The sequence below is a fragment of the Bombina bombina genome, chromosome 6 (assembly GCF_027579735.1).
Source record: "Bombina bombina isolate aBomBom1 chromosome 6, aBomBom1.pri, whole genome shotgun sequence".
In the NCBI taxonomy this organism is placed as follows: Eukaryota; Metazoa; Chordata; class Amphibia; order Anura; family Bombinatoridae; genus Bombina; species Bombina bombina.
Window position 1 is genome coordinate 9,802,014 of NC_069504.1, and position 27,981 is coordinate 9,829,994.

Consider the following 27,981-nt stretch of genomic DNA (forward strand, 5'->3'; position numbering starts at 1 on the left):
ACAGTGAGAGTGTGTGTGAGACAGAGATACAGTGAGAGTGTGCGTGAGACAGAGATACAGTGAGAGTGTGCGTGAGACAGAGACACAGTGAGAGTGTGCGTGAGACAGAGACACAGTGAGAGTGTGCGTGAGACAGATACAGCGAGAGCGCGTGTGAGACAGATACAGCGAAAGAGCGTGAGACAGATACAGCGAGAGCACGTGTGAGACAGATACAGAGAGAGCGCGTGTGAGACAGATACAGCGAGAGCGCGTGTGAGACAGATACAGCGAGAGCGCGTGTGAGACAGATACAGCGAGAGCGCGTGTGAGACAGATACAGCGAGAGCGCGTGTGAGACAGATACAGCGAAAGAGCGTGAGACAGATACAGCGAGAGCGCGTGTGAGACAGATACAGTGAGAGAGTGTGAGACAGATACAGCGAGAGCAAGTGAGACAGATACAGCGAGAGCGCGTGTGAGACAGATACAGTGAGAGAGTGTGAGACAGATACAGCGAGAGAGCGTGAGACAGATTCAGCGAGAGAGTGTGCGTGAGACAGAGACACAGTGAGTGTGTGCGTGAGACAGAGATACAGTGAGTGTGTGCGTGAGACAGAGACACAGTGAGTGTGTGTGAGACAGAGACACAGTGAGAGTGTGTGTGAGACAGAGACACAGTGAGAGTGTGTGTATGACAGAGACACAGTGAGAGTGTGTGTGAGACAGACACAGTGAGAGTGTGCGTGAGACAGAGACACAGTGAGAGTGTGCGTGAGACAGAGACACAGTGAGAGTGTGCGTGAGACAGAGACACAGTGAGAGTGTGCGTGAGACAGAGACACAGTGAGAGTGTGCGTGAGACAGAGACACAGTGAGTGTGTGCGTGAGACAGAGATACAGTGAGAGTGTGCGTGAGACAGAGACACAGTGAGAGTGTGCGTGAGACAGAGACACAGTGAGTGTGTGTGTGAGATAGAGACACAGTGAGAGTGTGTGTGAGACAGAGACACAGTGAGTGTGTGCGTGAGACAGAGACACAGTGAGTGTGTGCGTGAGACAGAGACACAGTGAGAGTGTGTGTGAGACAGAGACACAGTGAGTGTGTGCGTGAGACAGAGACACAGTGAGAGTGTGCGTGAGACAGAGACACAGTGAGAGTGTGTGTGAGACAGAGATACAGTGAGAGTGTGCGTGAGACAGAGACACAGTGAGAGTGTGTGTGAGACAGAGATACAGTGAGAGTGTGCGTGAGACAGACACAGTGAGAGTGTGTGTGAGACAGAGACACAGTGAGAGTGTGCGTGAGACAGAGACACAGTGAGAGTGTGCGTGAGACAGAGACACAGTGAGTGTGTGTGAGAAAAGACACAGTGAGAGTGTGTGAGACAGAGACACAGTGAGAGTGTGCGTGAGACAGAGACACAGTGAGAGTGTGCGTGAGACAGAGACACAGTGAGAGTGTGCGTGAGACAGACACAGTGAGAGTGTGCGTGAGACAGAGACACAGTGAGAGTGTGTGTGAGACAGAGACACAGTGAGAGTGTGCGTAAGACAGAGACACAGTGAGAGTGTGCGTGAGACAGAGACACAGTGAGAGTGTGTGTGAGATAGAGACACAGTGAGAGTGTGCGTGAGACAGAGACACAGTGAGTGTGTGTGTGAGACAGAGACACAGTGAGAGTGTGTGTGAGACAGAGATACAGTGAGAGTGTGCGTGAGACAGAGACACAGTGAGAGTGTGTGTGAGACAGAGATACAGTGAGAGTGTGCGTGAGACAGACACAGTGAGAGTGTGTGTGAGACAGAGACACAGTGAGAGTGTGCGTGAGACAGAGACACAGTGAGAGTGTGCGTGAGACAGAGACACAGTGAGTGTGTGTGAGAAAAGACACAGTGAGAGTGTGTGAGACAGAGACACAGTGAGAGTGTGCGTGAGACAGAGACACAGTGAGAGTGTGCGTGAGACAGAGACACAGTGAGAGTGTGCGTGAGACAGACACAGTGAGAGTGTGCGTGAGACAGAGACACAGTGAGAGTGTGTGTGAGACAGAGACACAGTGAGAGTGTGCGTGAGACAGAGACACAGTGAGAGTGTGCGTGAGACAGAGACACAGTGAGAGTGTGTGTGAGATAGAGACACAGTGAGAGTGTGCGTGAGACAGAGACACAGTGAGTGTGTGTGTGAGACAGAGACACAGTGAGAGTGTGTGTGAGACAGAGATACAGTGAGAGTGTGCGTGAGACAGAGATACAGTGAGAGTGTGCGTGAGACAGAGACACAGTGAGAGTGTGCGTGAGACAGAGACACAGTGAGAGTGTGCGTGAGACAGATACAGCGAGAGCGCGTGTGAGACAGATACAGCGAAAGAGCGTGAGACAGATACAGCGAGAGCACGTGTGAGACAGATACAGAGAGAGCGCGTGTGAGACAGATACAGCGAGAGCGCGTGTGAGACAGATACAGCGAGAGCGCGTGTGAGACAGATACAGCGAGAGCGCGTGTGAGACAGATACAGCGAGAGCGCGTGTGAGACAGATACAGCGAAAGAGCGTGAGACAGATACAGCGAGAGCGCGTGTGAGACAGATACAGTGAGAGAGTGTGAGACAGATACAGCGAGAGCAAGTGAGACAGATACAGCGAGAGCGCGTGTGAGACAGATACAGTGAGAGAGTGTGAGACAGATACAGCGAGAGAGCGTGAGACAGATTCAGCGAGAGAGTGTGCGTGAGACAGAGACACAGTGAGTGTGTGCGTGAGACAGAAACACAGTGAGAGTGTGTGTGAGACAGAGACACAGTGAGAGTGTGCGTGAGACAGAGACACAGTGAGAGTGTGCATGAGACAGAGACACAGTGAGAGTGTGCGTGAGACAGAGACACAGTGAGAGTGTGCGTGAGACAGATACAGCGAGAGCGCGTGTGTGAGACAGATACAGCGAGAGCGCGTGTGAGACAGATACAGCGAAAGAGCGTGAGACAGATACAGCGAAAGAGCGTGAGACAGATACAGCGAGAGCACGTGTGAGACAGATACAGAGAGAGCGCGTGTGAGACAGATACAGCGAGAGCGCGTGTGAGACAGATACAGCGAGAGCGCGTGTGAGACAGATACAGTGAGAGCGCGTGTGAGACAGATACAGCGAAAGAGCGTGAGACAGATACAGCGAGAGCGCGTGTGAGACAGATACAGTGAGAGAGTGTGAGACAGATACAGCGAGAGCAAGTGAGACAGATACAGCGAGAGCGCGTGTGAGACAGATACAGTGAGAGAGTGTGAGACAGATACAGCGAGAGAGCGTGAGACAGATTCAGCGAGAGAGTGTGCGTGAGACAGAGACACAGTGAGTGTGTGCGTGAGACAGAAACACAGTGAGAGTGTGTGTGAGACAGAGACACAGTGAGAGTGTGCGTGAGACAGAGACACAGTGAGAGTGTGCATGAGACAGAGATACAGTGAGAGTGTGCTTGAGACAGAGACACAGTGAGTGTGTGCGTGAGACAGACACAGTGAGTGTGTGTGTGTATGACAGAGACACAGTAAGAGTGCGCGTGAGACAGAGACAGCGAGAGCGCGTGTGAGACAGATACAGCGAGAGCGCGTGTGAGACAGATACAGTGAGAGCGCGTGTGAGACAGATACAGCGAAAGAGCGTGAGACAGATACAGCGAGAGCGCGTGTGAGACAGATACAGCGAGAGCATGTGTGAGACAGATACAGCGAGAGAGCATGAGACAGATACAGCGAGAGCGTGTGTGAGATAGATACAGTGAAAGAGTGTGAGACAGATACAGCGAGAGCACGTGTGAGACAGATACAGTGAGAGAGTGTGAGACAGATACAGCGAGAGCACGTGAGACAGATACAGTGAGAGCATGTGTGAGACAGATACAGCGAGAGAGCATGTGTGAGACAGATACAGCGAGAGCGCGTGTGAGACAGATACAGCGAGAGCGTGTGTGAGATAGATACAGCGAGAGAGCATGAGACAGATACAGCGAGAGCGTGTGTGAGATAGATACAGCGAGAGCGCGTGAGACAGATACAGCGAGAGCATGTGTGAGACAGATACAGCGAGAGCGTGTGTGAGACAGATACAGCGAGAGCGTGTGTGAGACAGATACAGCGAGAGAGCATGAGACAGATACAGCGAGAGCGTGTGTGAGATAGATACAGCGAGAGCACGTGTGAGACAGATACAGCGAGAGAGCATGAGACAGATTCAGCGAGAGAGCATGAGACAGATACAGCGAGAGCATGTGTGAGACAGATACAGCGAGAGCATGTGTGAGACAGATACAGCGAGAGCATGTGTGAGACAGATACAGCGAGAGAGCATGAGACAGATACAGCGAGAGAGCATGAGACAGATACAGCGAGAGAGTGTGAGACAGATACAGTGAGAGAGCATGAGACAGATACAGCGAGAGCACGTGTGAGACAGATACAGCGAGAGAGCATGAGACATATTCAGCGAGAGAGCGTGTGTGAGACAGATACAGTGAGAGAGTGTGAGACAGATACAGCGAGAGAGCATGAGACAGATTCAGCGAGAGAGCGTGTGTGAGACAGATACAGCGAGAGAGTGTGAGATAGATACAGCGAGAGCGCGTGAGACAGATACAGCGAGAGCGTGTGTGAGATAGATACAGCGAGAGCACGTGTGAGACAGATACAGCGAGAGAGCATGAGACAGATTCAGTGAGAGAGCGTGAGACAGATACAGCGAGAGCGCGTGTGAGACAGATACCCTGACACCATGTATATAAACAGTTGACATTATGGCACCACACAGAGGGGACCTTATCTCACTCATGGATAGCTTGCTGGGATCTTCAGACGTATGATGGGCATCTATTTGTTCTGCGACTGACCAGTATTTGTGTTTCAGGGGCTGTACATGATCAGATTCCACTCGTGTTATCCGTGGCACACCGGGGGAGATTACCAGCACCTGTGTAATGACAAGGACCGCAAAATGCTGCCCTGGGTGCAGGAGTTCAAGTGAGGAGAATCTAGATAAAGGGGCCACACAGCAAACACAACCCCATGTAATGATGTGCACTAAGTGACACAACACTAAGCACAGCACATAGGTTCATCACACTACCCAACATATAGAGTGATACTGACAAGACCAACATGTCTACGCACATGTTATATAAAGTATACGTTTGATTAGTTCATAGAATAGCCTTATGCTTACCCAAGGTATTAATTAGTACATAGGATAGCCTTATGCTTACCCAAGGTATTAATTAGTACATAGGATAGCCTTATGCTTACCCAAGGTATTAATTAGTGCATAGGATAGCCTTATGCTTACCCAAGGTATTAATTAGTACATAGGATAGCCTTATGCTTACCCAAGGTATTAATTAGTACATAGGATAGCCTTATGCTTACCCAAGGTATTAATTAGTACATAGGATAGCCTTATGCTTACCCAAGGTATTAATTAGTACATAGGATAGCCTTATGCTTACCCAAGGTATTAATTAGTACATAGGATAGCCTTATGCTTACCCAAGGTATTAATTAGTACATAGGATAGCCTTATGCTTACCCAAGGTATTAATTAGTGCATAGGATAGCCTTATGCTTACCCAAGGTATTAATTAGTACATAGGATAGCCTTATGCTTACCCAAGGTATTAATTAGTACATAGAATAGCCTTATGCTTACCCAAGGTATTAATTAGTACATAGAATAGCCTTATGCTTACCCAAGGTATTAATTAGTACATAGCATAGCCTTATGCTTATCCCAGGTATTAATTAGTACATAGCATAGCCTTATGCTTACCCAAGGTATTAATTAGTACATAGAATAGCCTTATGCTTACCCAAGGTATTAATTAGTACATAGAATAGCCTTATGCTTACCCAAGGTATTAATTAGTACATAGCATAGCCTTATGCTTATCCCAGGTATTAATTAGTACATAGCATAGCCTTATGCTTATCCATGGTATTAATTAGTACATAGGATAGCCTTATTCTTACCCAAGGTATTAATTAGTACATAGAATAGCCTTATGCTTACCCAAGGTATTAATTAGTACATAGAATAGCCTTATGCTTACCCAAGGTATTAATTAGTACATAGCATAGCCTTATGCTTATCCCAGGTATTAATTAGTACATAGGATAGCCTTATTCTTACCCAAGGTATTAATTAGTACATAGGATAGCCTTATTCTTACCCAAGGTATTAATTAGTAAATAGAATAGCCTTATGCTTACCCAAGGTATTATTTAGTACATAGCATAGCCTTATGCTTATCCCAGGTATAAATTAGTACATAGCATAGCCTTATGCTTATCCAAGGTATTAATTAGTACATAGGATAGCCTTATGCTTACCCAAGGTATTAATTAGTACATAGCATAGCCTATGCTTATCCCAGGTATTAATTTGTACATAGAATAGCCGTATGCTTACCCAAGGTATTAATTAGTACATAGGATAGCCTTATGCTTACCCAAGGTATTAATTAGTACATAGGATAGCCTTATGCTTATACAAGGTATTAATTAGTACATAGGATAGCCTTATGCTTACCCAAGGTATTAATTAGTACATAGGATAGCCTTATGCTTACCCAAGGTATTAATTAGTACATAGGATAGCCTTATGCTTATCCCAGGTATAAATTATTACATAGGATAGCCTTATGCTTATCCCAGCTATTAATTAGTACATAGGATAGCCTTATGCTTATCCCAGCTATTAATTAGTACATAGCATAGCCTTATGCTTACCCAAGGTATTAATTAGAACATAGGATAGCCTTATGCTTACCCAAGGTATTAATTAGTACATAGGATCGCCTTATGCTTACCCAAGGTATGAATTAGTACATAGGATAGCCTTATGCTTATCCCAGGTATTAATTAGTACATAGCATAGCCTTATGCTTACCCAAGGTATTAATTAGTACATAGGATAGCCTTATGCATACCAAAGGTATTAATTAGTACATCGGATAGCCTTATGCTTACCCAAGGTATGAATTAGTACATAGGATAGCCTTATGCTTACCCAAGGTATGAATTAGTACATAGGATAGCCTTATGCTTACCCAAGGTATTAATTAGTACATAGGATAGCCTTATGCTTACCCAAGGTATGAATTAGTACATAGGATAGCCTTATGCTTACCCAAGGCATTAATTAGTACATAGGATAGCCTTATGCTTATCCCAGATATAAATTAGTACATAGGATTGCCTTATGCTTATCCCAGGTATAAATTAGTACATAGGATAGCCTTATGCTTATCCCAGCTATTAATTAGTACATAGCATAGCCTTATGCTTACCCAAGGTATTAATTAGTACATAGGATAGCCTTATGCTTATCCCAGGTATAAATTAGTACATAGGATAGCCTTATGCTTATCCCAGCTATTAATTAGTACATAGGATAGCCTTATGCTTATCCCAGCTATTAATTAGTACATAGCATAGCCTTATGCTTATCCCAGGTATTAATTAGCACATAGCATAGCCTTATGCTTATCCCAGGTATTAATTAGTACATAGCATAGCCTTATGCTTATCCCAGGTATTAATTAGCACATAGCATAGCCTTATGCTTATCCCAGGTATTAATTAGTACATAGCATAGCCTTATGCTTATCCCAGGTATTAATTAGCACATAGCATAGCCTTATGCTTATCCCAGGTATTAATTAGTACATAGCATAGCCTTATGCTTATCCCATGTATTAATTAGTACATAGGATAGACTTATGCTTATCCCAGGCATTAATTAGTACATAGGTTAACCTTATGCTTATCCCAGGTATTAATTAGTACATAGCATAGCCTTATGCTTATCCCAGGTATTAATTAGCACATAGCATAGCCTTATGCTTATCCCAGGTATTAATTAGTACATAGCATAGCCTTATGCTTATCCCAGGTATTAATTAGCACATAGCATAGCCTTATGCTTATCCCAGGTATTTATTAGTACATAGCATAGCCTTATGCTTATCCCATTTATTAATTAGTACATAGGATAGACTTATGCTTATCCCAGGCATTAATTAGTACATAGGTTAACCTTATGCTTATTCCAGGTATTAATTAACACATAGGATAGCCTCATGCTTATCCCAAGCATTAATTAGTATGTAGGAAAGCCTTATGCTTATCCCAGGCATTAATTAGTATGTAGGATAGCCTTATGCTTATTCCAAGCATTAATCAGTACATAGGATAGAATTATGCGTATCCCAGGCATAAATTAGTATGTGGGATAGCCTTGTGCTTATTCCAGGCATTAATAAGTGCATAGGATAGTCTTATACTTATCCCAAGCATAAATTAGTATGTAGGATAGCCTTATGGTTATGTCAGGCATTAATTAGCATGTAGGATAGCGTTATGCTTATACCAAGCATTAATTAGTAAGTAGGATAGCCTTATGCTTATCCCAGGCATTAGTTAGTATGTAGGATAGCCTTATGCTTATCCCAGGCATTAATTAGTATATAGGATAGTCTTCTGCTTATCCCAGGCATTAATTAGTATATAGGATAGCCTTATGCTTATCCCAGGCATTAATTAGAATGTAGGATAGCCTTATGCTTATCCCAGGCATTAATTAGTACGTATTTCCCTCCTCGCTGAAACATGCTCTGGTCACACCTATCCTCAAAAAACCTTCCCTTGATCCTACCTCCCCATCCAACTACCGCCCTATTTCCCTCCTCCCTCTTGCATGAAAGCTTCCCGAAAAACTAGTATATGCACGCCTATCACATTTCCTTACAATAAACTCCCTCCTTGACCCATTGCAATCTGGATTTCATCCCCATCACTCCACAGAGACAGCAATTGTTAAGGTTACCGATGACCTACTAACAGCAAAATTAAAAGGCCACTTCTCTCTGCTTATCCTCCTTGATCTGTCCTCAGCCTTTGACACTGTTGACCACCCTCTTTTGCTTCAAACCCTACAATCCTTCGGCATCTGTGACACAGCTCTCTCGTCCTACCTGTCAAACCGTACCTTTAGTGTAGCCTTCTCTGGAGCCTCCTCTGCCCCGTCACCACTTTCTGTCGGAGTACCGCAAGGATCTGTCCTCGGTCCCCTTCTATTCTCAATCTACACGTCATCACTAGGTTCCCTAATAAAGTCCCACGGTTTACAATATCATTTGTATGCCGACGACACCCAAATCTACTTCTCTGCACCAGAACTATCTCCTTCCTTGCTAACCCGTGTCACTAACTGTCTTTCTCACATCTCTAACTGGATGTCCTCTCACTACCTCAAGCTAAATCTCTCCAACACTGAGCTCCTTATTTTCCCCCCTTCTTCAAAACTCTCCACCCCCAATCTCTCTATAACTGTCGACAACTCCATCATTACCCCTACCCCGCATGCCCGATGTCTGGGGGTCACATTTGACTCAGATCTTTCTTTCACTCCTCACATTCAGTCTTTGGCTAAAGCCTGCCGCTTCCACCTTAAAAACATCTCTAAAATTAGACACTTCCTTACACAAGACACAACTAAGATTTTAATCCACTCTCTCATTCTTTCCCGCCTCGATTACTGCAACTCTGTCCTCTCTAATCTCCCCACATGCCGCCTAGCTCCTTTACAATCCATAATGAATGCCTCTGCCAGACTCATCTTCCTTACACGCTGCTCTTCATCTGCTGCACCTCTCTGCCAATCCCTTCACCGGCTTCCTCTTGCCTCTAGGATTAAACACAAAATTCTCATTCTGACATACAAAGCCCTCAACTGCACTGCTCCCCCCTACATCTCAGACCTTGTCCCCAGATACTCTCCCTCCCGTCCCCTTCGCTCTGCTCACAACCTCCTACTCTCCTCCTCTCTGGTCACCTCATCACACTCCCGTTTACAGGACTTCTCCAGACTGGCTCCCATCTTGTGGAACTCTCTGCCTCGCTCCACAAGACTCTCTTCTAGTTTTAAAAGCTTCAAGTGCTCCCTAAAGACTCTACTGTTCAGGGATGCATACAACCTACGCTAACCTTACTTTATACCAGTTCCTCTCCTCCATTGCTATCCCCTGAACCCCCTTAGCATGTAAGCCTAAGAGTCCAGCTGCTTGTAGATCACCTTCTTAAGATCTGACTACAACAGTGCAACTCTTGGCAGGGCCCTCTACCCATTATATCATTATAATTGTTTTGTTGTACTCCCCTTTGTTTATAGCGCTGCGGAATCTGTTGGCACTCTACAAATAACCGATAATAATAATAAAGGATAGCCTTATGCTTATCCCAGGCATTAATTAGTATGTAGGATAGCCTTTTGCTTATCCCAGGCATTAATTAGTATGTAGGATAGCCTTCTGCTTATCCCAGTCAATAATTAGTATGTAGGATAGCCTTATTCTTTTCCAAGGTATTTATTAGTATGTAAGACAACCTTATGCTTATCCCAAGCATTAATTAGTACGTAGGATAGCCTTATGCTTATCTCAGGCATTAATTAGTATTTAGGGTAGCCTTATCCCAGGTATTAATTAGTACGTAGGCCAGATTTATTCTTATCCCAGGCATTAATTTTTACGTAGGATAGCCTTATGCTTATCCCAGGCAGTAATTAGTACGTAGGGTAGCCTTATGCTTATCCCAGGCAGTAATTAGTACGTAGGGTAGCCTTATGCTTATCCCAAGCATTAATTAGTACGTAAGTCAATCTTATGTTTATCCCAGGCATTCATGAAGTTCCTCACAGTGTTTGCCATTACTACCTTTAATAGAAGTTAATTTAATTAAGCAACCACCATTACTGTGAAGTAGCTTCTGCTAATGACTGCTGAACCTTTAACCCTTCATCTTTAGGTCATTTGTGGAATTGCTCCTAATGTGACAAATACTCACAGCCTGATTTTGTCATCACACGTCACCTGTTGTGCATCAGCCTGTGTAGTCACGGTCTGTCAGTATAACAGCACTGAGCGCTTGTCATCACACGTCACCTGTTGTGCATCAGTCTGTGTAGTCACGGTCTGTCAGTATAACAGCACTGAGCGCTTGTCATCACACGTCACCTGTTGTACATCAGTGTGTGTAGTCACGGTCTGTCAGTATAACAGCACTGAGCGCTTGTCATCACACGTCACCTGTTGTACATCACACTGTGTAGTCACGGTCTGTCAGTATAACAGCACTGAGCGCTTGTCATCACACGTCACCTGTTGTGCATCAGCCTGTGTAGTCATGGTCTGTCAGTATAACAGCACTGAGCGCTGGTCATCACACGTCACCTGTTGTACATCAGTCTGTGTAGTCACGGTCTGTCAGTATAACAGCACTGAGTGCTTGTCATCACACGTCACCTGTTGTACATCACACTGTGTAGTCACGGTCTGTTAGTATAACAGCACTGAGCGCTTGTCATCACACGTCACCTGTTGTACATCAGTGTGTGTAGTCACGGTCTGTCAGTATAACAGCACTGAGCGCTTGTCATCACACGTCACCTGTTGTACATCAGTCTGTGTAGTCATGGTCTGTCAGTATAACAGCACTGAGCACTTGTCATCACACGTCACCTGTTGTACATCACACTGTGTAGTCACGGTCTGTCAGTATAACAGCACGGAGCGCTTGTCATCACACGTCACCTGTTGCACATCAGTCTGTGTAGTCATGGACTATCAGTATAACAGCACGGAGCGCTTGTCATCACACGTCACCTGTTGTGTACATCACACTGTGTAGTCACGGTCTGTCAGTATAACAGCACTGAGCGCTTGTCATCACACGTCACCTGTTGTAAATCAGTCTGTGTAGTCACGGTCTGTCAGTATAACAGCACTGAGCGCTTGTCATCACACGTCACCTGTTGTACATCAGCCTGTGTAGTCACGGTCTGTCAGTGTAACAGCACTGAGCGCTTGTCATCACACGTCACCTGTTGTACATCAGTGTGTGTAGTCACGGTCTGTCAGTATAACAGCACTGAGCGCTTGTCATCACACATCAGCTGTTGTACATCACACTGTGTAGTCACGGTCTGTCAGTATAACAGCACTGAGCGCTTGTCATCACACGTCAGCTGTTGTACATCAGTCTGTGAAGTGACGGTCTGTCAGTATAACAGCACTGAGCGCTTGTCATCACACGTCACCTGTTGTACATGAGTCTGTGTAGTCACGGTCTGTAAGTATAACAGCACTGAGCGCTTGTCATCACACGTCACCTGTTGTACATCAGTGTGTGTAGTCACGGTCTGTCAGTATAACAGCACTGAGCGCTTGTCATCACACGTCACCTGTTGTACATCAGTCTGTGTAGTCACGGTCTGTCAGTATAACAGTACTAAGCACTTGTCATCACACGTCACCTGTTGTACATCACACTGTGTAGTCACGGTCTGTCAGTATAACAGCACTGAGCGCTTGTCATCACACGTCACCTGTTGTACATCACACTGTGTAGTCACGGTCTGTCAGTATAACAGCACTGAGCGCTTGTCATCACACGTCACCTGTTGTACATCACACTGTGTAGTCACGGTCTGTCAGTATAACAGCACTGAGCGCTTGTCATCACACGTCACCTGCTGTACATCAGTCTGTGTAGTCACGGTCTGTCAGTATAACAGCACTGAGCGCTTGTCATCACACGTCACCTGTTGTACATCAGTCTGTGTAGTAACGGTCTGTCAGTATAACAGCACTGAGCGCTTGTCATCACACATCACCTGTTGTACAACACACTGTGTAGTCACGGTCTGTCAGTATAACAGCACTGAGCGCTTGTCATCACACATCACCTGTTGTACAACACACTGTGTAGTCACGGTCTGTCAGTATAACAGCACTGAGCGCTTGTCATCACACGTCACCTGTTGTACATCAGTCTGTGTAGTCACGGTCTGTCAGTATAACAGCACTGAGCACTTGTCATCACACGTCAGCTGTTGTGCATCAGCCTGTGTAGTCACGGTCTGTCAGTATAACAGCACTGAGCGCTTGTCATCACACGTCACCTGTTGTACATCACACTGTGTAGTCACGGTCTGTCAGTATAACAGCACTGAGCGCTTGTCATCACACGTCACCTGTTGTACATCAGTCTGTGTAGTCACGGTCTGTCAGTATAACAGTACTAAGCACTTGTCATCACACGTCACCTGTTGTACATCAGTCTGTGTAGTCACGGTCTGTCAGTATAACAGCACTGAGCGCTTGTCATCACACGTCACCTGTTGTACATCAGTCTGTGTAGTCACGGTCTGTCAGTATAACAGCACTGAGTGCTTGTCATCACACGTCACCTGTTGTACATCACACTGTGTAGTCACGGTCTGTCAGTATAACAGCACTGAGCGCTTGTCATCACACGTCACCTGTTGTACATCAGTGTGTGTAGTCACGGTCTGTCAGTATAACAGCACTGAGCGCTTGTCATCACACGTCACCTGTTGTAAATCAGTCTGTGTAGTCACGGTCTGTCAGTATAACAGCACTGAGCGCTTGTCATCACACGTCACCTGTTGTACATCAGTCTGTGTAGTCATGGTCTGTCAGTATAACAGCACTGAGCACTTGTCATCACACGTCACCTGTTGTACATCACACTGTGTAGTCACGGTCTGTCAGTATAACAGCACGGAGCGCTTGTCATCACACGTCACCTGTTGCACATCAGTCTGTGTAGTCACGGACTATCAGTATAACAGCACGGAGCGCTTGTCATCACACGTCACCTGTTGTGTACATCACACTGTGTAGTCACGGTCTGTCAGTATAACAGCACTGAGCGCTTGTCATCACACGTCACCTGTTGTACATCAGCCTGTGTAGTCACGGTCTGTCAGTGTAACAGCACTGAGCGCTTGTCATCACACGTCACCTGTTGTACATCAGTCTGTGTAGTCACGGTCTGTATGACAAGCGCTCAGTGCTGTTATACTGACAGACCGTGACTACACAGACTGATGTACAACAGGTGACGTGTGATGACAAGCGCTCAGTGCTGTTATACTGACAGACCGTGACTACACAGACTGATGTACAACAGATGACGTGTGATGACAAGCGCTCAGTGCTGTTGTACATCAGTGTGTGTAGTCACGGTCTGTCAGTATAACAGCACTGAGCGCTTGTCATCACACATCAGCTGTTGTACATCACACTGTGTAGTCACGGTCTGTCAGTATAACAGCACTGAGCGCTTGTCATCACACGTCAGCTGTTGTACATCAGTCTGTGAAGTGACGTTCTGTCAGTATAACAGCACTGAGCGCTTGTCATCACACGTCACCTGTTGTACATGAGTCTGTGTAGTCACGGTCTGTAAGTATAACAGCACTGAGCGCTTGTCATCACACGTCACCTGTTGTACATCAGTCTGTGTAGTCACGGTCTGTCAGTATAACAGCACTGAGCGCTTGTCATCACACGTCACCTGTTGTACATTAGTCTGTGTAGTCACGGTCTGTCAGTATAACAGCACTGAGCGCTTGTCATCACACATCACCTGTTGTACAACACACTGTGTAGTCACGGTCTGTCAGTATAACAGCACTGAGCGCTTGTCATCACACGTCACCTGTTGTACATCACACTGTGTAGTCACGGTCTGTCAGTATAACAGTACTAAGCACTTGTCATCACACGTCACCTGTTGTACATCAGTCTGTGTAGTCACTGTCTGTCAGTATAACAGCACTGAGCGCTTGTCATCACACGTCACCTGTTGTACATCACACTGTGTATTCACGGTCTGTCAGTATAACAGTACTAAGCACTTGTCATCACACGTCACCTGTTGTACATCACACTGTGTAGTCACGGTCTGTCAGTATAACAGCACTGAGCGCTTGTCATCACACGTCACCTGTTGTACATCAGTCTGTGTAGTCACGGTCTGTCAGTATAACAGCACTGAGCACTTGTCATCACACGTCAGCTGTTGTGCATCAGCCTGTGTAGTCACGGTCTGTCAGTATAACAGCACTGAGCGCTTGTCATCACACGTCACCTGTTGTACATCACACTGTGTAGTCACGGTCTGTCAGTATAACAGCACTGAGCGCTTGTCATCACACGTCACCTGTTGTACATCAGTCTGTGTAGTCACGGTCTGTCAGAATAACAGCACTGAGCGCTTGTCATCACACGTCACCTGTTGTACATCACACTGTGTAGTCACGGTCTGTCAGTATAACAGCACTGAGCGCTTGTCATCACACATCACCTGTTGTACATCAGTCTGTGTAGTCACGGTCTGTCAGTATAACAGCACTGAGTGCTTGTCATCACACGTCACCTGTTGTACATCAGTCTGCGTAGTCACGGTCTGTCAGTATAACAGCACTGAGCGCTTGTCATCACACGTCACCTGTTGTACATCACACTGTGTAGTCACGGTCTGTCAGTATAACAGTACTAAGCACTTGACATCACACGTCACCTGTTGTACAACACACTGTGTAGTCACGGTCTGTCAGTATAACAGCACTGAGCGCTTGTCATCACACGTCACCTGTTATACTGACAGACCGTGACTACACAGTGTGATGTACAACAGGTGACGTGTGATGACAAGCGCTCAGTGCTGTTATACTGACAGACCGTGACTACACAGTGTGATGTACAACAGGTGACGTGTGATGACAAGCGCTCAGTGCTGTTATACTGACAGACCGTGACTACACAGACTGATGTACAACAGCACTGAGCGCTTGTCATCACACGTCATCTGTTGTACATCAGTCTGTGTAGTCACGGTCTGTCAGTATAACAGCACTGAGCGCTTGTCATCACACGTCACCTGTTGTACATCACACTGTGTAGTCACAGTCTGTCAGTATAACAGCACTGAGCGCTTGTCATCACACGTCACCTGTTGTACATCACACTGTGTAGTCACGGTCTGTCAGTATAACAGCACTGAGCGCTGGTCATCACACGTCACCTGTTGTACATCAGTCTGTGTAGTCACGGTCTGTCAGTATAACAGCACTGAGCGCTTGTCATCACACGTCACCTGTTGTACATCACACTGTGTAGTCACAGTCTGTCAGTATAACAGCACTGAGCACTTGTCATCACACGTCATCTGTTGTACATCAGTCTGTGTAGTCACAGTCTGTCAGTATAACAGCACTGAGCGCTTGTCATCACACGTCACCTGTTGTGCATCAGCCTGTGTAGTTACGGTCTGTCAGTATAACAGCACTGAGCGCTTGTCATCACATGTCACCTGTTGTGCATCAGCCTGTGTAGTCACGGTCTGTCAGTATAACAGCACTGAGCGCTTGTCATGACATGTCACCTGTTGTGCATCAGCCTGTGTAGTCACGGTCTGTCAGTATAACAGCACTGAGCGCTTGTCATCATATGTCACCTGTTGTGCATCAGCCTGTGTAGTCACGGTCTGTCAGTATAACGGCACTGAGCGCTTGTCATCACACGTCAGCTGTTGCACATCAGTCTGTGTAGTCATGGTCTATCAGTATAACAGCACGGAGCGCTTGTCATCACACGTCACCTGTTGCACATCAGTCTGTGTAGTCACGGACTATCAGTATAACAGCACGGAGCGCTTGTCATCACACGTCACCTGTTGTACATCAGTCTGTGTAGTCACGGTCTGTCAGTATAACAGCACTGAGCGCTTGTCATCACACGTCACCTGTTGTGTACATCACACTGTGTAGTCACGGTCTGTCAGTATAACAGCACTGAGCGCTTGTCATCACACGTCACCTGTTTTACATCAGTCTGTGTAGTCACGGTCTGTCAGTATAACAGTACTAAGCACTTGTCATCACACGTCACCTGTTGTACAACACACTGTGTAGTCACGGTCTGTCAGTATAATGGTACTGAGCACTTGTCATCACACGTCACCTGTTGTACATCAGTCTGTGTAGTCACGGTCTGTAAGTGTAACAGCACTGAGCGCTTATCATCACACGTCAGCTGTTGTACATCAGTCTGTGTAGTCACGGTCTGTCAGTATAACAGCACTGAGCACTTGTCATCACACGTCAGCTGTTGTACATCAGTCTGTGTATTCACGGTCTGTAAGTGTAACAGCACTGAGCACTTGTCATCACACGTCAGCTGTTGTACATCAGTCTGTGTAGTCACGGTCTGTCAGTATAACAGCACTGAGCACTTGTCATCACACGTCACCTGTTGTACATCAGTCTGTGTAGTCACGGTCTGTCAGTATAACAGCACTGAGCGCTTGTCATCACACGTCAGCTGTTGTATATCAGTCTGTGTAGTCACGGTCTGTCAGAATAACAGCACTGAGCGCTTGTCATCACACGTCACCTGTTGTACATCACACTGTGTAGTCACTGTCTGTCAGTATAACAGCACTGAGCGCTTGTCATCACACGTCACCTGTTGTAAATCAGTCTGTGTAGTCACGGTCTGTCAGTATAACAGCACTGAGCGCTTGTCATCACACGTCACCTGTTGTAAATCAGTCTGTGTAGTCACGGTCTGTCAGTATAACAGCACTGAGCGCTTGTTATCACACGTCACCTGTTGTAAATCAGTCTGTGTATTCACGGTCTGTAAGTGTAACAGCACTGAGCGCTTATCATCACACGTCAGCTGTTGTACATCACAGTGTGTAGTCACTGTCTGTCAGTATAACAGCACTGAGCGCTTTTCATCACACGTCACCTGTTGTACATCAGTCTGTGTAGTCACGGTCTGTCAGTATAACAGCACTGAGCGCTTGTTATCACACGTCACCTGTTGTACATCAGCCTGTGTAGTAACGGTCTAACAGCTGACGTGTGATGACAAGCGCTCAGTGCTGTTATACTGACAGACCGTGACTACACAAACTGATGTACAACAGGTTACGTGTGATGACAAGCGCTCAGTGCTGTTATACTGACAGACCGTGACTACCCAGTGTGATATACAACAGGTTACGTGTGATGACAAGCGCTCAGTGCTGTTATACTGACAGACCGTGACTACCCAGTGTGATATACAACAGGTTACGTGTGATGACAAGGGCTCAGTGCTGTTATACTGACAGACCGTGACTACACAGACTGATGTACAACAGGTGACGTGTGATGACAAGCGCTCAGTGCTGTTATACTGACAGACCGTGACTACACAGACTAATGTACATCAGATGATGTGTGATGACAAGCGCTCAGTGCTGTTATACTGACAGACCGTGACTACACAGACTGATGTACAACAGCTGACGTGTGATGACAAGCGCTCAGTGCTGTTATACTGACAGACCGTGACTACACAGACTGATGTACAACAGGTGACGTGTGATGACAAGCGCTCAGTGCTGTTATACTGACAGACCGTGACTACACAGACTGATGTACAACAGGTGACGTGTGATGACAAGTGCTTAGTACTGTTATACTGACAGACCGTGACTACACAGTGTGATGTACAACAGGTGACGTGTGATGACAAGCGCTCAGTGCTGTTATACTGACAGACCGTGACTACACAGACTGATGTACAACAGCTGACGTGTGATGACAAGCGCTCAGTGCTGTTATACTGACAGACCGTGACTACACAGACTGATGTACAACAGCTGACGTGTGATGACAAGCGCTCAGTGCTGTTATACTGACAGACCGTGACTACACAGACTGATGTACAACAGCTGACGTGTGATGACAATCGCTCAGTGCTGTTATACTGACAGACCGTGACTACACAGTGTGATATACAACAGCTGACGTGTGATGACAAGCGCTCAGTACCGTTATACTGACAGACCGTGACTACACAGACTGATGTACAACAGCTGACATGTGATGACAAGCGCTCAGTGCTGTTATACTGACAGACCGTGACTACACAGACTGATGTACAACTGCTCATGTGTGATAAGTGCTAAGTGCTGTTATACTGACAGACCGTGACTACACAGATTGATGTACAACAGGTGACGTGTGATGCTAAGTGCTGTTATACTGACAGACCGTGACTACACAGATTGATGTACAACAGGTGACGTGTGATGACAAGCGCTCAGTGCCATTATACTGACAGACCGTGACTACACAGGCTGATGTACAACAGGTGACGTGTGATAACAAGCGCTCAGTGCTGTTATACTGACAGACCGTGTCCAGTAAAATATATACAACAATAATGGACACTTAAATGCATTTTAAACTACCTAAGTTTCAGCTAAATGTAAAGGGCCTCATATACCTCTATACTTTACAAATGTAGTAAAAAAAAAAAAGGCAGCCATGTGAGGTGTTAAACCATTGCGCTGTGTGTGTGTATTCCTGGCAGTTAAGACATCAAATCAATACGGTGCATGTGTGTTACTGGCAGCCAAAAGGATAAAATGATTGATCAGTAGTAAAAAATACATAAGATGGGATTAAACATATGCCTAAGGTTGAGCATTTGGGGGGACATTGTGTGACCCTAGTTACTACCAGTGTCTGGTCACCTATAGGTGGTTCAGTATTTTATGTAGCACAGCTGGCAACTAGTTGTACATCAGCCATTGTAGTCATTAAATGGGATGTGAGGAGCGTTCATGTGTGCTCTGGTGGATTCGGTGAATCGGTAACCATCACGTGGTCAAGGAACAAAGACACCTGTTCTCCCCAGCAGTAGTGTAGCCCGAGATACTGCAGATCTATCCTGCTAACCCACTGTATAACACAGGATTACCTCTAACCCTAAAGGTAAAATACTATAATACACTCAGACCAGGATGTCATGAGCTGCAGGATCTCAGTATAGCTTCCTCCTGGGACATTTTGGTTGCAGGATGGCTGCTGGCAATCTTATGGCCATGATATTGGGGTGGAATATCCGTAGTTCAGTACCCCAAACAATCAGTCTGTTTTTCACTTTATTGACCTGTTGCTCATCATAATTAATATGTTCCTCTAATCAGACTAGTGCCATAAAGCGACCTGCATCTCCAAGAGCTGAGATTTGTCATTGATTATTATTATCCAGCTATATATCCCATTGCTTGTCTTCTAATATTCCATCACTTTGGTTATTTTGCTGGTTGTGTTGTACCTTGTGCAAGTTTAGTAATCCGTAACACAGACCTTACTATTTTATAAGATGATATAATTAGCACACATCTGAATGGGTCCAAATACATGAAAGTGAATAAGTGATTGTGTTTTCCAAGGAACCCACAAAAGTGAGTCACAAATATAATTACTGAAGACCAGGCTGAAGGTATTCCACCGGCCAACATAACGTATACAAAATATGAAATGTTATACAGTAGAGTGACCTTGTTACACTTCACAACTACTGCGTTATACAGATCCTCACAATGTAACAAACACAGACACTATCCTACACAGCCTCTGGTTACTCGTCATCTCTCCTCTTGTCACCAGCCTCACTCGTCATCTCTCCTCTTGTCACCAGCCTCACTCGTCATCTCTCCTCTTGTCACCAGCCTCACTGGTCATCTCTCCTCTTGTCACCAGCCTCACTCGTCATCTCTCCTCTTGTCCTTGTCACCAGCCTTACTCATCTCTCCTCTTGTCACCAGCCTTACTCATCTCTCCTCTTTTCACCAGCTTTACTCATCATGTCTCCTCTTGTCACCAGCCTTACTCATCATCTCTCCTCTTGTCCTTGTCACCAGCCTTACTCATCTCTCCTCTTGTCACCAGCCTTACTCATTATCTCTCCTCTTGTCACCAGCCTTACTCATTATCTCTCCTCTTGTCACCAGCCTTACTCATCATCTCTCCTCTTGTCCTTGTCACCAGCCTTACTCATTATCTCTCCTCTTGTCACCAGCCTTACTCATCATCTCTCCTCTTGTCCTTGTCACCAGCCTTACTCATCTCTCCTCTTGTCACCAGCCTTACTCATTATCTCTCCTCTTGTCACCAGCTTTACTCATTATCTCTCCTCTTGTAACCAGCCTCACTGATCATCTTTCCTCGTCACCAGCCTCACTGGTCATCTCTCCTCGTCACCAGCCTCACTGGTCATCTCTCCTCGTCACCAGCCTCACTGGTCATCTCTCCTCTTGTCACCAGCCTTACTCATTATCTCTCCTCTTGTCACCAGCTTTAATCATTATCTCTCCTCTTGTCACCAGCCTTACTCATCATCTCTCCTCTTGTCACCAGCCTTACTGGTCATCTTTCCTTGTCACCAGCCTTACTGGTCATCTTTCCTTGTCACCAGCCTCACTGGTCATCTCTCCTCGTCACCAGCCTCACTGGTCATCTCTCCTCTTATCACCAGCCTTACTCATTATCTCTCCTCTTGTCACCAGCTTTACTCATTATCTCTCCTCTAGTCACCAGCCTTACTGGTCATCTTTCCTTGTCACCAGCCTCACTGGTCATCTCTCCTCGTCACCAGCCTCACTGGTCATCTCTCCTCGTCACCAGCCTCACTGGTCATCTCTCCTCTTGTCACCAGCTTTACTCATTATCTCTCCTCTTGTCACCAGCTTTACTCATCATCTCTCCTCTTGTCACCAGCCTTACTCATCATCTCTCCTCTTGTCACCAGCCTTACTCATCATCTCTCCTCTTGTCACCAGCCTTACTCATCATCTCTCCTCTTGTCACCAGCCTTACTCATCATCTCTCCTCTTGTCACCAGCCTTACTCATCATCTCTCCTCTTGTCACCAGCCTTACTCATCATCTCTCCTCTTGTCACCAGCCTTACTCATCATCTCTCCTCTTGTCACCAGCCTTACTCATCATCTCTCCTCTTGTCATCAGCCTTACTCATCATCTCTCCTCTTGTCACCAGCCTTACTCATCATCTCTCCTCTTGTCACCAGCCTTACTCATCATCTCGCCTCTTGTCACCAGCCTTACTCATCATCTCTCCTCTTGTCACCAGCCTTACTCATCATCTCTCCTCTTGTCACCAGCCTTACTCATCATCTCTCCTCTTGTCACCAGCCTTACTCATCATCTCGCCTCTTGTCACCAGCCTTACTCATTATCTCGCCTCTTGTCACCAGCCTTACTCATCATTTCTCCTCTTATCACCAGCCTTACTCATCATTTCTCCTCTTATCACCAGCCTTACTCATCATCTCTCCTCTTGTCACCAGCCTTACTCATCATCTCCCCTCTTGTCACCAGCCTTACTCATCATCTCTCCTCTTGTCACCAGCCTTACTCATCATCTCTCCTCTTGTCACCAGCCTTACTCATCATCTCTCCTCTTGTCACCAGCCTTACTCATCATCTCTCCTCTTGTCACCAGCCTTACTCATCATCTCTCCTCTTATCACCAGCCTTACTCATTATCTCGCCTCTTGTCATCAGCCTTACTCATCATTTCTCCTCTTATCACCAGCCTTACACCAGCCTTACTCATCATTTCTCCTCTTATCACCAGCCTTACTCATCATCTCTCCTCTTGTTTCCCACAGTAAGTTTGACCTTTACACCAAGACTGAAGACATGCCTGAAGTGGAGACCCTGCGTCCATACTACCAGAGTCTGATTGACAAGTACTGCCCTGGGGTTCTCAGCTGGTGATCTGCAGCCACGGGAAAGTGATTGTGCAGCTATTCTTATCATATTCCTCCAAAGAAAGAACAATATCTATAGCTACCACTAACAATACCCTAAAAGCACAAAACAAACTTTTATGGCAATAAAATTATACCAAATCCCCTGCAGGTAAAGCTTAAGAATTGGCAGCCCCCACCAGCATCACTAAGCAGTTTAATCACCAGTAGGGTATCAATTTACTCCTACCCTACGGCTAATATTTTAGTGAACAACTTAAGGTCTTGATTAATTAATGATATGGGTCTATAATTTTGGCAGTGGAACTTATCTTTTCCCTGTTTGGGAATAACAGAAATTCTTGCAGTTAGCAATTCTTTAGGAATTTACCCAACCTTCATAATATGATTAATAACACCATATATGGGGCCTGCTTCATTGAGAATGTTTTATAGAATATGTCAGAGAACCCGTCAGGTCCAGGGGCCCAGAGGATTTAATTTTTTTAATAGCAGTTATTACTTCAGTAGTTGAGATAAGGGCATTTAAAATCCCCAGAATCTCTGCTCTCATGGTAGATTACACTTATTTAAAAAAATCCTAAATCTTTACCGGAATATTTTCACTATGGTTTTCAGAATTTAGACAAAATAGAGTTTGATAATATCTGGCAAAAGTATCCGCTATTTCTTTTGGATCATTAGTTGGGCTACCATTTCGTTTTTGTATCTGAGGTATCGCTATTGTTCTCGTGATGTCCTTAAGTTCTCTCGCTAAAAATCTATCTGACTTATTAAAATAAACAAAATAATTTGCATCTAAAATGTTTATGGATCTTAAGACCTCCTCCATTAAGACTTTATCTAAGTCTGCTTTTTTTCTTTCTCAGAGAATCCACCACCCCTGGGGTAGAGTAGTCCAGCCTTTGTTTTTCTAATAACAATCTCCTGTCTCAAAAGTGTTATCCTATTTTTTATTTTAATTTAGCTGAATCTTCAATAAAAAGTCCTCAAATAAAAGCCTTAGAGGCTCCCAACACTCAGAGTGGATTACTAGTAGAATTGAAGTTTTCTGACATAAAATGTTTTATCTGTGTCTGTAGCTTATTTAAGAAGACTGTATTGTTAAGAATATGGGAATTTTAAGACCAAGTGTGAGTCCTAATTGGATTAAAAATGCCTCTTAATGTTAGTTCCACCATAGAATGATCTGACCATGTACAGGGTGTTATCAAGGCTGATTGTAGTTAAGATAATATCTGACTTAATATATAATCGATCCCTGAATGAATATTGTGTACTGCCGAATAGTAAGTATATAACCTCTCCCCACAGTGTAGAGTCCTCCAACCATCAATTTTCTTTGTTAAGTCCTTTATTAGCGAGCCTATAACATACAGATCTATCCAATCTATTGTCTAGAGATAAATTAAAATCTACAGCTAAAGTATTAGCTTGTGACGTTTCCAGCTAGTAATAACTTAAAAAGGTGGATTGGTTTTCATTAGGAGCATAAATATTTTCCAATATTACTTAAGAATTATGTATACGACCCCGTAAGATTATATATCTCCCTTCTTTATCCAAAATAACCTCTTCTTCTTGAAAATTAAGGAAGGAGTATAGAAGTATAGAAACCCCACCTTTCTTTTAGTTTCCCACCGCATGGTATTGTGTAGAGTACTAAGAATCAAAATATTTAGACGTTTTTGTGTGTGTAAAATGTGGTTCCTGAAGCATAATGTGATTTATAATCTATGATCGCTTTTTTTCTTTTAACATTGGAGTGTAAACCTCTTACAATTGTGTGATAAAATATTAATAGCCATATCTAATTAAATTGCAAAGATATCAAGAAAAGACTGAACATCATATTGATTACCCTCTAGGGCTTGAGTCAGTCTGGCCATTCTGCATTATGGATCCAACCGAGGACATAGTGAGGAGCGTGAATGGCAAAAAAAAACCAAAAAAACAATAATAATAATAATAAAATAACAAATACATATTAAGAACCAGAAACAAGCAATCAATATAGCCTGTGTTAATGTAAACCAACTGTAATCTAAGATCAAAATAAAAAACAAAATTTATGCTTACCTGAAATTATTTTCTTTCCTGGCAGGGAGAGTCCACACATTCATTCATTACTGTTGGGAATTCAACACCTGGCCACCAGGAGGAGGCAAAGAAGCCCCAGCCAAAGCATTAAGTATCCATCCCACTTCTCTTACTCCCTCCCCCCCAGTCATTCAGCCGAGGAAATAAGGGAATTAGAAGAAACACTAGGGTAAAGCAGTGCCAGAAGAAGAAAAAATGCTGCCATAAAAACAACAGGGCGGGTTAGTTGATTCTCCATGCCAGGAAAGAAAATAATTTATCATCAGGTAAGCATAATTTTTCTTTCCAATGGCATGGTGAGTCTATAAATTCATTCATTACTGTTGGGAATCCAAAACCCAAGCGAGCGAGTACACTGAATAAACCGGTGGGGAAAAATAAGGCAGATGAACCTAATCTGAAGGCACCACTGCTCAAAACACTTATCCCCCAAAAGAAGCCTAAGCTGAGGCCAAAACATCAAACTTAAAAATCTATAAAGGTCTGAAAAAAGGACCAGATAACCCTCGCAGATTTGATCCATAGATGCTTTGGATCTTAAAGCCCATGAAAAGGACACAGCACAAAAAACAAAATTTATGCTTACCTGATAAATTCCTTTCTCCTGTAGTGTAGTCAGTCCATGGGTCATCCATTACTTATGGGATTATAACTCCTCCCTAACAGGAAGTGCAAGAGGATCACCCAAGCAGAGCTGCTATATAGCTCCTCCCCTCTACGTCATACCCAGTCATTCGACCGAAACCAAATAAGAAAGGAGAAACTATAGGGTGCAGTGGTGACTGGAGTTTAATTTAAAATTTAGACCTGCCATAAAAAACAGGGCGGGCCGTGGACTGACTACACTACAGGAGAAAGGAATTTATCAGGTAAGCATAAATTTTGTTTTCTCCTGTTAAGTGTAGTCAGTCCACGGGTCATCCATTACTTATGGGATACCAATACTGTTACAAACTGCTATTTGTGACTGGCCCTTTAAATGGAAGGTTGCCCTGCTTCCCTGGATGTTGGAGAAGCCTATTTGCCAGCCTCCTTCCACATGACTATGGCCCCTGGAAGATTGTGCCCCTGAGGACATATTGACTTTTGTTGGGTGTGTGTGGCCCTTTAAGAACCATCTGGGGACATATTGTGACTTTGATGAACAATGCCCCTTTAAGACTATGTCCCCAGACCTGTGAAATGACTTGTCCCTGGCTTTCTCCCACTTGGTTCAGTTTCATTGTGTGCCATTAAGAGTTAAATTTTGTTCAGCTTCAAGAAACCTATTCTAAATACAAGTCTGCTGGGATTAGCTCTAATTAGGTTTAGTGATCAACTTTCCCATTGTCTAATCAGACTAGTATTGATAAGGTGGACTGCATTGTTTTATTGTGTGTAAAATGTTATCTGCTGAAGTAATGTTGTGGCCTGTCAAAGGGAGTGTCTCTCTATCTAATATCAAATGTGTGATGGGGGATTTTATGCCTCCCCCTGAGAGTGTCCTGTTTGCATGTAACCTCAATAAAAGCAGGCTGTGTGCTCCAGCACATGAGACCTATTTTCTGTCCCTCTAACTTGCAGCTTTGACTCATGTTTGTAGGGGACAGCTTCAGCTAATATCACTACAGGGATTGCTGACTATGGTGCTGATGATTCTTTGGTGAGCGCTAGGAGCATCCTTTTCTACGGTCCAACTTCCAGCCAGCCTGGAGGCAACCGTAACATTTGGCGGCAGCGGTGGGATTGGCGTCCTAGCGCAAGGAGCAGCACCACAACAGCACTGGTATCGTAGGAGAGTAATTGAGGGCAACGCTAGCCACTGCGCAGCGTCCCTACCTACAGCAGCATGGAGCTGACAAGATACTGGTCAGAACCATGTGAAGAGCACCTCAACCGGATCCGTCGCTATGAGGGCGCGGATTTCGTTCCAGAGGTAAAGAGGCGGCTAGTCCGATATGGTCCAGACCCTGCGCAGGAGGTAGTCAGTCGCATCATCCGGGAATTGGATACGGAGAACAAAGCGGCACGAGCCTTTGAGCGCCAACTGTGGAGTTTGAGGGTATGGACACCTGGTCTCTCTCCCCAGCCGCAGCATGTTCCACAGGGAGAGGAGAGCAGCGACCTCCCTCCCCAGCGGCAGTATACTGTGCAGAGGGAAGAGACAACCGGTCTCCTTCCCCAACCCCAACCAGAGATACCAGAGGCAGCAGGCCTCATAGACTGGTCCTGGGAGGACCCCCAGCAGGCAGGTGGAGATGGGACCGCAGTCTCTCTACCGGCCCTACAGGGATGCTGGGCAGGCGGCCCAGATCCCCAGCGACAGACCCAGCTACAGGGAGGGGAGAGCATCGACCTCTCTCCCCAGCCGGAGTGTGCCTTCCAGGGAGAGGAGACAACCGGTCTCTCTCCCCAGCCGCAGCATGTTCCACAGGAAGAGGAGAGCATCGACCTCCCTTCCCAACGGCCTCCGGAGTATCAGGAGGAGGAGGTAAGCCAATCTCCCCCTCCCCAGCTAACTCCTAACTTGGGCCCAGGGTTAACAGTGGAGATGTTAACCCCCACTGACCCCCACGTTCCCTTTGCCACCGGGCAGGACTATGCCACAATTCCCCCAGCAGAAGAGCTGGCATCAGGACAGAGCGCTGCTGGCCTCTGCCCTACAGACCCCCTTGTTACAGGACTGGCCTGCAAACCCCTCACCCCAGCAGAAGCGCTGGCACCAGGGCAGAGTGCCGCTGGCCTCTGCCCCCCAAGTACCATCAGCTATTTGCACAGCTGCGCCAGGAAGGCAGAGGATGCTACACTTTCATCCTATAACCTGGAACCTACAGGCCAGTGCTACTTGTTGTGGGGGGGCTGCTTTGCTGCTAGTGTTTTTTTTGTGGGTGGGTTGCGAGACTAACTTAGGCACTGACCGACAGAAGGTCAGGTGCCTTGTTAGTCTCCCTCCAAAAGGGGAGATATGTTACAAACTGCTATTTGTGACTGGCCCTTTAAATGGAAGGTTGCCCTGCTTCCCTGGATGTTGGAGAAGCCTATTTGCCAGCCTCCTTCCACATGACTATGGCCCCTGGAAGATTGTGCCCCTGAGGACATATTGACTTTTGTTGGGTGTGTGTGGCCCTTTAAGAACCATCTGGGGACATATTGTGACTTTGATGAACAATGCCCCTTTAAGACTATGTCCCCAGACCTGTGAAATGACTTGTCCCTGGCTTTCTCCCACTTGGTTCAGTTTCATTGTGTGCCATTAAGAGTTAAATTTTGTTCAGCTTCAAGAAACCTATTCTAAATACAAGTCTGCTGGGATTAGCTCTAATTAGGTTTAGTGATCAACTTTCCCATTGTCTAATCAGACTAGTATTGATAAGGTGGACTGCATTGTTTTATTGTGTGTAAAATGTTATCTGCTGAAGTAATGTTGTGGCCT

At 45.4% G+C, this 27,981-nt stretch overlaps 1 protein-coding gene across 2 annotated transcripts in view; it reads left to right on the forward strand.

Moving 5' to 3' along the window:
• The window catches only part of MIOX (myo-inositol oxygenase), a 180,517-nt gene extending 157,049 nt beyond the window's left edge, over positions 1–23,468 (forward strand). For both annotated transcript variants that reach the window (XM_053716307.1, XM_053716308.1), the window contains 2 exons: positions 4,874–4,986; positions 22,368–23,468. In XM_053716307.1, the coding sequence (XP_053572282.1) occupies positions 4,874–4,986; positions 22,368–22,476 (222 nt within the window). In that variant the 3' untranslated portion in view covers positions 22,477–23,468. The remainder of the gene's footprint in view (positions 1–4,873; positions 4,987–22,367) is intronic.
• Positions 23,469–27,981: the final 4,513 nt, after the last annotated feature.